At 46.9% G+C, this 14,082-nt stretch overlaps 1 protein-coding gene and 1 pseudogene across 1 annotated transcript; one reads left to right on the forward strand and one right to left on the reverse strand.

Moving 5' to 3' along the window:
• The first annotated feature begins 487 nt into the window (after positions 1-487).
• Positions 488-1,530, forward strand: LOC102933987 (annotated as a pseudogene).
• A 5,148-nt stretch (positions 1,531-6,678) lies between these two features.
• Positions 6,679-7,615, reverse strand: LOC102934220 (olfactory receptor 1509). Its single transcript, XM_027833574.2, is given in 3 exon segments — positions 6,679-7,031; positions 7,034-7,331; positions 7,334-7,615. Coding segments are annotated over 3 exon segments (933 nt in total).
• Between the last annotated feature and the right edge of the window lie 6,467 nt (positions 7,616-14,082).

Genomic DNA, 14,082 nt, shown 5'->3' on the forward strand with positions numbered 1-14,082 from the left:
TGGCTTTCCCATTGCATGTGCTCTGCAGGGCTCTCCTTTGCATGCGTTGTGCAGGGCTCTCGTTACATATATTTTTGTTCTTCTCTCCTCTTGAACAGATTTTAAAGCTGGAGTCAGGGGCAGAGTCTTGAGTCTCCCAGAATCAGGGGGAGCCCAGGGAGACCACAGGAGTCAGGGCAGCATAAGAAATCCCTGGGAGTCAGGGCAGCCAGATGCTCCATTTCATCTTTAAAAAAAGTAAAACGGAAACAGTTTGATTTTTCCGAAATGTAAAATTTCACAATTTCATTTCTACAGGAAATTTTGAATTTTCAAGTTTTTATTCCAAATCACAAGGAGAACATTTTTTTTTTAAACCCTGGAATTTTCCTGTGGGACAGAAATTCCCAAGCTGTGAGCAGCTCGACAGGGGTTGCGGGTTCTCCTCTTGAGTGTGCATTTTGCACATTTTTCCCGGCTCTCCTCTTGCACAGGGCTCCAGAATGTTGGCACCAAATACCTGCCATCACTTCTTGCAACATGTACCCCTCAGCTACCCACCTGCCTCTCCCACCATGTCCATTCTTACAGGGGCAATACACCCAAGACGGAACATGGTGGCACAGAATGAGAGCAGAGTGAATCAGTTCATCCTTTCTGGCCTAAGCACCAGCCATGCCCTGGAGCTGGTCCTGTTCGGCTTCTTCGCAGTCATCTACATGTTGATCCTGCAGGAGAACATGCTCATCATCTTCACCATCACCTACGACCAATGCCTGCCCACCCCCATGTACTTTTTCCTCAGCAACCTCTCTTTCATTGACGTCTGCCACTCCTCAGTGGTGATGCCCAAGATGCTGGCTGACTTCCTAGTGGAGAGGAAGACCATCTCCTTTGGTGAATGCATTGCCCGGATGTTCTTCCTCCACCTCTTCACCTGCACTGAGATCCTCCTCCTCACCGCCATGGCCTACGACCGCTAGGCAGCCATCTGCAACCCCATGCACTAGGGCACCATCATGAGCTGCAGGTTCTGCCTGAAGCTGGCAGTGGCCATGTGGCTGGGTGGGCTGGTTCACTCCATGACCCTGACTGCCCTGACCCTTAACCTCCCGTACTGTGGCTCCAATGCCATTGACAACTTCTTCTGCGACGTCCCGTTGGTCCTCCAGCTGGCCTGCACTGACACCTATGTCTTTGAGGTGCTCATCGTCTCCAACTCGGGGCTCCAACTCCGTGGTCTGCTTTGTGGTGCTGGTGGTATCCTACACAGTCATCCTCATCTCCCTGAGGAACCACTTCTCCGAGGGGCGTCACTAAGCACTCTCCACCTGCGTCACCCACCTGACCGTGGTGACGCTCTTCCTGGGCCACTGCATCTTCATCTACCTCAGGCCAGCCAAGAGCCTGGCCGTAGACAAGGTGGTCTCGGTGTTCTTCATGGCCGCCACCCCGCTGCTTAACTCCGTCATCAACACCCTGAAGAACGAGGACATGCAGCAGGCACTGCGCAAACTGCAGGTGAGGCAGGTCAATTCCAGAGACAAATGACCCTGAGTTCCAAGGAATCGTTTTGGGGGCAGTTCTCTGGCCTGTATCACACAGGAGGCCAGAATAGATGATCACAGTGGTTTCTTCTGGCATTTGTATCTATGACTCTATGAATATTTATCGCTTCTCCACCACCCATCACTGTTTTATCTGGGTATCTGTCCATCTTTAGGGATTTCTTCACTGCCGTGATCACTCATGGTGTAACTTGAGTATCGCCCCCTAACCCAGCTCCCATACACACTCACCAATTTCTAGCTCAAGTTAAGTGGTGGTTTATGGTCAACTAACTGGCCCATTGGGGGATGGGGAGATGGGGATTAAGCTTGAGTGCTGCTTACCAGAGCTAACAGAATAAATTATTTTTTGGTTCTCTGGCAGTCCCAAAAAATTATGTAGGGGGGAAGGGGAGGGATAATTTTGGGTAGAATGAAATGTCTCCTTCAATCTGAAACTGAATTTTTGTTTCATTTTTTTAACTTTAAAAAAAAACTTAATAAAATCAAAGTAAACTTTGACACAAAAAATTATCTCACATCAAAAAATCAAAACATTTTATTTTTAAAATGTCAAAATGAAACATTTTTATATTTTCAGAATGTTTTTTCCCTATCAGAACAATTCAGCAAAATAAACACGAATGCATGGTGAATGTTCATGGTGGAGTTCACGGCAGATAGGTCCATCAAAGGCTATTAGCCAAGATGGCTAAGCCTGAGACTGCCAGATGCTGGGACTGGACAACAGAGGATGGATCACCTAATAATTGCCCTGTTCTGTTCATTCCTCCTGAAGCACCTGGCACTGGCCACTGTCTGAAGACAGGCTACTGGGCTAGATGGGCCTTTGGTCTGACCCAGTCTGGCCGTTCTTATTGTTAGGATATAGATATTCAGGCCTGTCTGCAAAGGCCTGTACTTTAAGAATTTAGGTGTATTCTTATCACTTGGCTAGTTAGAGGTACAAAAGAAAGAATCAAAATCACTGTCTGCCAGTGTAAGGTCTTTCTCTTACTGTGACAGTCTGAGGCCCTGTTCTTAAGCTAAGGCCTTTGGCTAAGCGACAGAGGCAGCCATAAGCTGGGAAGCGACCGGTCACATCCTCACATTCCAAAGTAGTCACATTGAAAGAAGGTGCTATTGGGCTGTTAGGAATACAATCCTGTCCTGATAGTGCCTATCACCTCCAGAGAAAGGGAACTGCCTAGAAGATGTAAAAGGAAATTGAGGTTGATAGTTTTCTGTCTGGTAAGAACTCACTTATCTCAGAGTAACAGCCGTGTTAGTCTGTATTCGCAAAAAGAAAGGAAGACTTGTGGCACCTTAGAGACTAACCAATTTATTTGAGCATGAGCTTTCGTGAGCTACAGCTCACTTCATCGGATGCATACTGTGGAAATTACCACTATACATACAGACTCACTTATCAATAGACACAGCTGGGAAACTCTTATGTCTTTATAGATGTAGTTGTGAAATCCTCACTTCTGTATTGTTTTGTCATTAGAGTTCCCACTTTGCTATTGTTTATTGGCATGGTCTCTGTCTGGTTCTGTGATTGTTTCTGTCTGCTGTATAATTAATTTTGCTGGGTGTAAACTAATTAAGGTGGTGGGATATAATTGGTTAGCTAATCATGTTACAATATGTTAGGATTGGTTAGTTAAATTTCAGTAGAATGATTGGTTAAGGTATAGCTAAGAATATTACTATATAAATTAGGGGCAAACAGGAAGTAAGTTGGGATTCGAAAATAAGGAAAAAGGAACTTGTATTTAAGCTTGCTGGAAGTTCACCCCAATAAACATCGAATTGTTTGCACCTTCGGACTTCGGGTATTGTTGCTCTCTGTTCATGCGAGAAGGACCAGGGAAGTGGGAGAGTGAAGGAATAAGCTCTCTAACACTTATGTTTCTTATTCTTATGTGTGAAATGTTTCTGTCAATCCAAATCTGCATTTTTCAGCAAAAATATTCAGGTGCTAGCCTGTCTCTGCCTGTTATCACAAGAAATATTTAGCCACTGGAGCTCAATACCTCATGGTACCACTGAGTGTTCGCAATGCAGCAAGTAAAACATTCTCCACCTGAACATTTTCTGTCAAAAAGGGACATTTTGTTGAATTTGAAATTTTCTGTGGGAATGTGTCTATTTTGATGGGCAGGAGCGGGGAGGAGAAAACATTTTGAGAAAGTCAAAATATTTCATTCTGACCTTGTCGGAATGAAACCTTTTGATGTTTCATTTTATTTCAAAATTTACTTCATTGTACATTACAGTATCAATTACAATTTACAATATTTTTTAAAACTGAAATCAGAACAGAACATTTTTATTGACCTGAAAGTGGGAAAGCTTGAACTTTTGTTGTTGTTTTTCGTTCTGATTTCAGAACGAAAACAAATTTCAAAATGTCCAGTTTTCCCGTGGCATGGAAATCCTGAGTATTGCCCAGCTCCACTGAGCAGGGCTTCATACAGTGCCACGTTGATATCATTATCCCTTTTGACATAGCGGCTAGTCCAAGTTTGGGGAGCTGGGGGTGTTCCGGTTGGGAGTCAGGGCAGCATAAGAAATCCCTGGGAGTCAGGGCAGCCAGATGCCAGGGAAATCAACAAGGGAGTCTGATATTTTCGCTGATGGACTCGTGTTTATTGACAAGGAATGTACATTCCTGCTTCTCCAGACACAGGAGAGAAGCAAAAAACAGGGATAGCTTCTTTGCTCCTGACACCAAACTCTTTCAGCCAGCTGGTTCAGGCTGCATAGTTGGCTCTCCTTTTCTCTTGCTGCTGTCCCTTTCTAGCCTTGTGTCCCTTTGCTTGTGTTGTACCACAGACCTACAACGACAAATCCCTTTGGTGCTCTCTGCTCTCTGCTGGGTGGGCTCAAATACCCCATTTGTCTTCAGTGGGTTGGTTTAGCTGTCTCTTAAGGCTCATCTAATCTGTTCCGACCTCCGCCTCTGGTTTAACACATCTCACTTAACAAGATAGCTAAGGAGAACATCCAGAGTTGCATTAGATAGTTTGGAAGGGTCATTAACTCTCCGGGTTCTGAGCATAAACCCAACACTAACAGACAGAGGATAGGGGAAACTTTCCTCTAGGCGGTTTCCATCGCTGGTACCGGGCACTGTCAAGACAGAAATCTGGGCTGGATGGGCCCCAGTCTGATCTGGCCTGGCCATTCCTAGGTTGACGGGTCTAAACCCTAGGTGCATGAATGAGTGGGTAACTTAGAGCCGCTGGGAATCTGTCCCATTGACTCTAATGGAGCTATGGGTGATTTAAACTACCTGGGGACTGGTCCCCATTGACTCCAGAGTTATGGCCAATTTGCACCAGTGTGGAATCTGGCCTCACTGACTCCAGTGGAGTTATGCCTGACTTAGACCCATTGGGGATCTGGCCCCTTATCTCTGGTCCATGCCATTGCAAAGTCTCCAGCACAAGTCTGCATCCTTCTAATCAATTCCTCTGGGTCCCGTTACAAGTTTTCGAAGGAAGTCCAGCTGGGCTGATGCTGCCTCCGGAACAAGTTGTTCAGGATCTAATTAAAAGTAGCAGCAGGAGTGTGATGAGGCACATGGAAGAGACAGAAGCAGAATCAGCTCTCAGGAGAGACTGCACCAGCCTGCTGGCGTGAGAAGTGACACAACGGTCCCAGCGCGTCGCATTTGGGCTGTTCCACTGTCCAACTCTCCCTGCATTCCCACCAGTCATCGATGGACTGGAGTGACTCCTAGGGAACTAGTAATGTCCCACCTGCCCATAAACTCATTACCTATTCGAGCTTCTCACCCCCACCCAGACAAAGCCCCCAAAACTTGGGGGTGGGGGTGAAATCTAAGAGGTCAAGCAAGGGCTGGGAGCCAGGACTCCTGGGTTCTAGCCTCAGTTCTGGGTGGGGAGTGGGGTCTAGTGGGTTAGAGCAGTGGTTCTGAACCAGGGGTACGGATACCCCATGGAAGACCTCTGCATTCCCCCAGGAGGGGTTAGAAGGGGGTACACAGAGGTCTTCCAGGAGGTCCATCAACTCATCTAGATATTGGCCTAGTTTTACAACAGGCTACAGAAAAAGCACTAGCAAAACCAGTACAAACTAAAATTTCAAACAGACAATGACTTGCTTATGCTGCTCTATACACACCATACAGTGAAATGTCAATACAATATTTCTATTCCAGTTGATTTATTTTATAACGATATGGTACAAATGAGAAAGTCAGCCATTGTTCAGTATGAGTGTGTTGTGACATGTCTGTATTTTTAGGTCTGATTTTGTAAGCGAGTCGTTTTTAAGTGAGGTGAAACTTGGCAGTACGCAAGACAAATCAGACCCCTGAAAGGGGAACAGTCATCTGGAAAGGTTGAGAACCACTGGGATAGAGCAGCAGGGCTGGGCGATAGGACTCCCAGGTCCTATTGCAAAATATTCCACTGAGTGACCCTTGGTAAACTCAGACATCTATGGTCACATGTGACTAGTTCTGAGACCCCACTCACTCAGCTCTGCTGGTGCCCCTCTATCCCAACCCACAGCCTCCCTGCACTCCCCACACCCTCCAGCTCCGTCAGTGTCCCTCAATCCCAACCCATAGTCCCCTGCTAGGCCAGCCCTGGGCTCCCCACGTGCTCTATTGAGCAGCACCTGACCTAATGGTGTGACAGATTCCAAAGTAAAATCTCTTCTAACTCCTGGTGAAATATGGAGGGGAACAGAGAATGCGCGGAGGAGAATTCCACAGCTCCACAGAACTTTAAAGAAGAAGTACAGAGAAAAAAGGACTCTTGCAAAGTAACTTTAATCATGCGAGCTTGGGCCTTTGGATCAGTTAAGCCCAGGGATAATATCAGCCGATAGCATGTGCTCAGTGCATCGGACTCTGTGTCCAGGACCCAGGAGAGCTTTCCTTCCCTTCCTGCTTTGTTGTTACATTCCCTTGGACTTACATCCGCTCAGCTTTATTGTTGTTGGTAACCACAGTAAAGAAAAAATGTGTTAATGTTTGTGTATTTGTGTGTGTGTGTGTGTGTGTTTGTGTGTCTTCCAATCCATCCCTCTGGACCCCATTTCCCCATGCACTGGTCCATTCCTACCTTGGAGGGTTCTCCTCCATATGGACCCCATCTGTCTGGACATTACCCTATTTCCCCCGGGAGAAGACCTGTCTCTCCCTCAGCTTCCTCATGGCCCCCTTCACCTCCTGGTTCCTCAGGGTGTAGATCACCGGGCTGAGCACTGGTGTCACCGCTGTGTAGAAAACTGACACAACCTTGTCCAGCGAGAAGCTGGTGGCAGGGTGGATGTAGATGAAGATGCAGGGCCCAAAGAACAACCCCACCACCGCCAAGTGGGAAGCGCAGGTGGAGAGCGCTTTGTGCCGTCCTTCAGCGCTCTGGCTCCACAGAGAGACCAGGATCACCAGGTCAGAGCCTAGCAGGGCCAGGAAGCAGGTAAGAGAGATCATGCTGCTGTTCGAGACGATCAGCACCCCCTCAGGTAGGTGTCAGTGCAGGCCAGTTTGATGACAGGCAGCACGTCGCAGAAGAAGCTATTGATGATGTTGGGGCCACAGTAGGGCAGCCGGACGGTGAGCACTGTCTGCACCAGGGAGTGGACGGTTGGCTCCAGACCACAGCCCCCCACCAGCCAGGTGCAGGCTCACATGCTCATGAGCGTGGGGTACTGCAGCGGGTGACAGATGGCCACGTAGCAGTCGTAGGCCATGACGGTCAGGAGGAAGATCTCGGCACAGGTGCAGAGGTGGAGGAAGAAAAGCTGGGCCACGCAGCCCCCCCGAAGGAGATGGTCTTCTCCACCGAGAGGAGATCAGCCAACATCTTGGGGGCCGAGACCGAGGCGTGCCAGAGGTCAATGAAGGAGAGGTTCCCCAGGAAAAAGTACATGGGGGTGTGGAGGCGCCAGTCTTTGGACACCATCACCATGATGAGGACGTTCCCCACCAGGATGAGCAGGTAAGTGTTGGAGAAGAGGGCAAAGAGGGCCAGCGGCAGCTCCCAGCTCTCGGAGAGGCTGAGCAATACAAAGTGCATTACCATGGTGACATTCTCCCCATCCATGCAGCAGGCTCTGCGGGGGAGATCCACGCGCTGTACCAGGCAGGGAATCACGGGGACGTGTGCCGAGCAGAGCTCTTCGCTGGGATCTGGGGGCAAGACGTTCAGAGCCTGGGCACGGGGGAGGTTCAAAGCCAGCTAAGGGATCTGGACACTCAAAATGAGTGGATGGGGGCATCCGATTCCCTGGGGGGGATTTGAAACACTTGCTCTACAGGCGGTTTTTTTAAAAAGAGAGTGCCCAGCTCCCATTGACGTTTGCAGTGCCTCACTCCCTTGGCCTCCCTTGGAAATCACAGCCTGCGTGTGGAGGAGAAAGAAGGAAAGAAACCATTAGCCAGATAAAACTGTTGCGGACACTGATGTCTGGTTAATAGCAAGGATCTCTACACACAGTCATTAGACCCAACAACCCAGTCCACACACAAGACAACCAATAAATCATTGTACATAAGCCATTCGCACAGAGACACACATCTCTACCCTACACACCGTGGGCTCAGAATAGCACCTCAAGTATGTCCGTGTCTTTCCACCTTACAAAGAGAGAGAAGGGGAAGTGCTGGGTCTATTCAGCTTGCTGACGAGAAGGTTAAGAGGTTTATAGATTCACAGATCAGTTTCCAAGGCCAGAAAGAGCCACTGTGATCATCTCATCTGACCTCCTGTATAACACAGGCCACAGAATTTCCCCAGAATAATTCCTGGAGCAGATCTTTTAGAAAAACATACAGTCTCGATTTTAAAATTGCTGCTGATGGAGAATCTACCATGATCCTTGGTAAATTGTTCCAATGGTTAATCACCGTCATTGTTCAAAATGTATGCCTTATTTCCGGTCTGAATTTGTCCATCTTCAACTTCTAGCCATTGGATCATGTTAGGTGTTCCTCAGCTAGACTGAAGAGCCCACTATTAAACAGATGTTCCCCGTGTACGTGCTTAGAGACTGTAACCTTCTCTTTGCTCAACTAAATAGATTGAGCTGCTTGAGTCGCTCACAATAGGGCAGGTTTTCTCATCCTTTAATCATTCTCGTGGCTTTTCTCTGACCCCTCTCCACTTTATCAACATCCTTTTGAATTGTGGGCACCAGAACGGACACAGGATTCCAGCAGCTGTAGCACCAGCACCAAATACAGAGGCAAAATAGCCTCTCTGCTCCTACTCAGGATTCCCCTGTCCATGCAGCCCAGGATCACATTAGCCCTTTTGGCCACAATGTTGCCCTGGGAACTCCTGTTCAGCTGATTATCCACCATGACACCCAAATCTTTTTCAGGGTCCTGCTTCCCAGGACAGAGTCCCCCATCCTGTATGTTTGGCCCACATTCTTTGTTCCTAGGTGTAGACATTTACATGTAGGTGACTTGATTCCAGTCTATAAACACCTGCTTGGTGAAGAGATCTCTAATAACAGAGGGTGCTTTCCTTTAGCAGCCAAAGGCAGCACTAGATCCAGTGGCTGTGGGCTGAAGCTAGACCGATTCAGACAGGAACTATGGTTACAAAAAGTTAACAGGCCATTGAGATAATTTACCAAATTACCAGATTTTCCACGCCTGGAATCTGTAAACCAATAAGGGAAGACTTTCTCGAGGATTCACTCCAATCCAACACCTAGTTACTGGACTCGACTCGGGAATCCCAGGGGTGAAATTCTCTGGTCTAAGCTATGCAGGAGGTTAAACTGGGTGATCAAAATGGCCTCTTTAACCCTTAAAATCCATGAATCTATCCTCCAGGGCAGAATTAGATTTTTTATAATTTCAACAGATAATATCCATATTCTATTTTTAAACATTTGTTTCTATTTTTATCTATTTAAATGTTCGCAGTTGTGGGAAATTATGGAGGTGTCAGACAATAATTATTTGACGCTGTGCTATAAAAAGTTAAAGCTTTATAACCCTTAACACAAATTGTCAACATCACATGTCAAAATATACAAAGTAAATCTCCTTCAACTAAACTCTAATAAGTGTTCAAGCAACATCTTTCTTACTTTGCCTAGCTAAATTTTGATTATATTCCGATGGAGATATTTTTGTCAGTTTGTGTGTACGATTAAATCAGTGTTCACCAACATTTACTGACAAAAAACTAACCCTTCCAAGAGCTTTATAACACAAGTGCTCAGTTACTGGATTCAGTAATGGACGGGGGGAATTCACTCCACCACCCAAGTGCCTGGGTGAAACCTCCTGCCCTGGGTTATGCTGGAGGTCAGACAAGGTGACCAAATTGCCCCTTCTCGGTTTAACATCTATACATCTAGGGACTATTTTTAAAAAATCACCATTCCACTAGGAGATGCAATCAGACGAAAGAACTTGGAATTTCCAGAACATAGGCAGATTGGACTGGAAGGGACTTCCTGAGTCATGAAGTCCTTTCCATACTATTACAAGCAACCCATTTGTAATCCCATTTGTAAATTTATCAAACTCCATCTTCAAGCTCACTAGCTTGTTTGCCCCACTCCTACTGGGAGGCTATTCCAGAATTTCTCTCCTCTGATGGTTGGAAACCTTCTTCTCATTTCCAGCATAAATTTATGTGTGGCCAGTTTATCCCCATTTGTTCTGGTGCCAACTTTGTCCTTTAGCTTCAGTAGCTCTTCTCTCTCCCTGGTATTTACCCTCCTGATGTATTTACAGAGCAAAATCAGTTCCTTTCTCAGCCTTGATTTTGCTAAACATGCTGTCAGTGTTCCCTCCACACTCTGAACTCTAGGGTACAGATGTGGGTACCCGCATGAAAGACCCCCTTAGCTTATTTCTACCGGCTTAGGTTAAAACTTCCCCAAGGCACAAATTCTTTGCCCTTGGAGGGTACGCTGCCACCACCAAGTGATTTAACAAAGAATCAGGGAAAGGACCACTTGGCGTTCCTATTCCTGCAAAATATCCCCCCAAGCCCTTACACCCCCTTTCCTGGTGAGGCTTGAAAATAATATCCTAACCAATTGGTTACAAAGTGATCACCGACCCAAACCCCTGGGTCTTAGGACAATAGAGAAATCAGTCAGGTTCTTTAAAAGAAGAATTTTATTTTAAAAAAAGGTAAGAAGCATCTCTGTAAAATCAGGATGGAAAATAACTTTACAGGGTAACAAAAGATTCAAAAACACAGCAGAACTTCCTCTAGGCTTAGTTTCAAAGTTACCAAAAACAGGAATAAACCTCCCTCCAGCAAAGGAAAAATTCACAAGCAAAACAAAAGATAATCTAACACACCTTGCCTGGCTTTTACTTACAATTTTTGTAATATGAGAGACTTTTAGGATGGTTTGTAGGACAAGGAGTTTTCTGACCCGATGCTTCTCTGCTCCCCAAGAGAACACACAAAACAAAGCCTTCCCCCACCCCCAGGATCTGAAAGTATCTTCTTTCCCCATTGGTCCTTTTGGTCAGATGCCAACCAGGTTATTTGAGCTTCTTAATCCCTTACAGGTAAGGAGGAATTCTAGGCTACCCGTAGCTGTATGGTTATGACACAAACCCAGCTCTTTGAGCCTCCTCTCCTAAAATCAGTTCTCTATTCCCGGGATATCTTAGCAGCCCTTCTCTGCATCTGTTATAATTTGATTTCGTCTTTCTTGACCATGAGTAACCAGTATTGGACACGGTATTCCAGATGAGGTCTTGCCAGTGCGTTGTACAATGGCATTAATACTCCCCGATTGCTACAGGAAAGCTCTACAGAAAATGTGTTCAGTATTTGTTGGATGTGAATGTTCTGTTCCTTGCTTGTCATTCAGATCCCAACAGAGAGGGAAAAGGAGTAAATTCGTGCCCAATGCATTGGACACACAAACAGCTCTGATGACCCATCAAGATACTGATTCACTGCTGGCTTACCAGTGTGCCAGAGTGGAGAATCTGGCCCCAGCCTAGTAACTCTGGCTCTATTGGTTTTGCCATGACATAAGGGGATTTACCTGATCTAGTGCAGAGGTGGGCTGAGTAAAACTGCAGCCTCCTTAACTGAATCCCTGTCAGAAAGCTCCACAGATTCATGCTCCTATTAACAGAAAGAAAGAAAGAAAGAAAGAAAGAAAGAAAGAAAGAAAGAAAGAAAGAAAGAAAGAAAGAAAGAAAGAAAGAAAGAAAGAAAGAAAGAAAGTAAGTTTGAGTCTCTTCTCAGGAATCTTTGGGGATCCTGAATTTTCCTGACAATGCACCCAGACAGCTGCACATTTCCAGTCGTTAGTAGCAAATGTCTCTATTCATCTTCACCACAGAGCTTAGCACAATCTAACGTACAATACTCCAGTGATCTGCTGGCCAGCCCTTCAGCTCATGTGAGTCAGTGCAGACACGCAAGAGGCAGCAGAGCTGCACTGATTGACACTGGCTGAGTCTCTGGCTGGCTATTTCTACAGCCTGTTCCATCCAAGGATCTTCAACCGCTTTATAAACCATGAGCTGAGGTTTTCCTAGGAACCAAAGGGAGCTAGGTGCTCAGGTTTGCTGGGAAATCCCAGCTAGGCTGGCAGAAGAGGATGCTCAGCTGCACACTCTTGAGCTGGGGAGCAGCTGGGAGCCTCTGACTGTCAGGCTGTCCGTGGCCCACGTAGGGCCCGAAATCAGTGGACATTTGTGAAGACGTTGGCCTCATGATGCGCCCAGCGTTCCTGGCAGAGGCCAGGGGAGACGCCAGAGACCCTGTTCCCACCCACACTAGAATAGAGCCTTAGCTGCTCCGAGTCAGTGCAGCTCCCACTGAAATCCGCTTATGGGAACCAGCTGGCAAGGCAGTCCTCCATATAGCACGCTTCCCCAGCCACCCGAGACTTCCTCCAACAAGGACGGGGAATGAGCCAGCCTCTTCTGCAGGGGTTCAAGGAAAATTTCCCCCATGGCTGATTTGCGAAGGAGCATACAGAGTTAGAGTGAGGATGACGGTTATGGTTCGAGTGTGGGGTGACAGGTCTTTGACAATGGCAGCCATTCAGGGCACGGCCTCCTTCCTTGTGTGGCTGTGCAGCACCTGGCCTAATGAGTTCTGGTATCATGGACACTTCTAGGTACCACCATGGTACAAATGAATGACGGAGCCAGCTCCCCGGCTGTGTAAATCAGCAGCGCATGTTCGCTGCAATGGAGCGGTGGCCAAGTTATGTCAGCTGGGCATCCGACCCATTAATAATAAATCCCAAACCACAGGGCTGGTTAAAATCCCCTGCTCTGCCTTTGGAAGGCAGCATATTTACCTGCGGAGCTAGAGGCGCCCAAGCAGCTTCAGGATTTCCTCTCATCTCTGCATCCTGGCTTGGCAGCTGTTCCCGAGTTCCCAGCCTAGTGTGATGCTGTCTCCTGTCAGATATAGGACCGTCTGCTTCGCTCAGCCTCCAGGCTGGGGGCTGGTTGAAAGAGTGAGCTGTTGGGAGACCTGTGCACCGTCCCCTAATTAAATCACCAGGGACGTGACTTTTTTTTAAGTATGAAATGTTTTCCCCAGGCACAGAGTTTTCTGCAAGCCATAGTGAATTCCAGAAGAAGCCAAAGCAGGGAGCTCTGGGAATTCGGAGACCTTCCCATGGTTTCACTGGACTTCCTCGGCCCGGTGCTGTTTGCTCCAACTTTCCCCCTCCACAACTTCACCGCCCACTGGCGTCTCTCATCTTCTTCTCCCTACCTTGTCCCCTCACCCCTTTCCCTCGCCTTTCCTTTCCATTTCACTGAGTGGGAGAAGAAGATGAGAGACGCCAGTGGGCAGTGAAGTTGTGGAGGGGGAAAGTTGGAGCAAACAGCACTGGGCCGAGAGCCCCCAAAACTCCTGGCTGTGTAAGCTCATTTTTCTAACTGACATCACCGCTCACCTAAACGAACTCAACCTCCGTCTCCAGGGTGCAGGGCAAACGGTTCTGGATCTTTATGAAGCCTGGAAGGCATTTGTTGTTTAGCAGTTTTTTCTCGGGCTATTCAAACTTTGACTTTCCGCTACTTCCAACACATAGAAGAGCTATCGACACATTGCACTGTCAGCATCGATGAGATTGGAATGTACATGCAAGAACTGGAATCTGAATTTTCTGACAGGTTTCAAGATTTCCAGCGATTTGGCCCAATGCTTTCTTTTCTAATTAAACCTGAAAAGTTCAATGAAAGCAACTTGGATTTGTCTGTATTTCAGTGGATGGGTGTTGAAGATTTCAAAATGCAGCTCATTCAGTTAAAAAGCTCAGAATTGTGGGCATCAAAGTTTGAAGATCTGCGGTGTGAACTTGAAGCTACCGAGAGAGATCATGGGGCCTCTGTTCTGATCTGCTGGACGTCCCTGCCAGTGAAATTTAACTGACTGAAGAAAATTGCGTTTGCAATGCTTTCAGCATTTGGATGCACATACCTATGTGAACAGATATTTTCACACATGAAATCTGTCCTCTGTCCCTCTCGGAGCCGGTTAACAACTGATCACTCAGAAGCCTGCGTGCAGCTTAAAGTATCCAAATACCTGCCAGA

Source organism: Chelonia mydas, chromosome 13 (assembly GCF_015237465.2).
Source record: "Chelonia mydas isolate rCheMyd1 chromosome 13, rCheMyd1.pri.v2, whole genome shotgun sequence".
Classification (NCBI taxonomy): Eukaryota; Metazoa; Chordata; order Testudines; family Cheloniidae; genus Chelonia; species Chelonia mydas.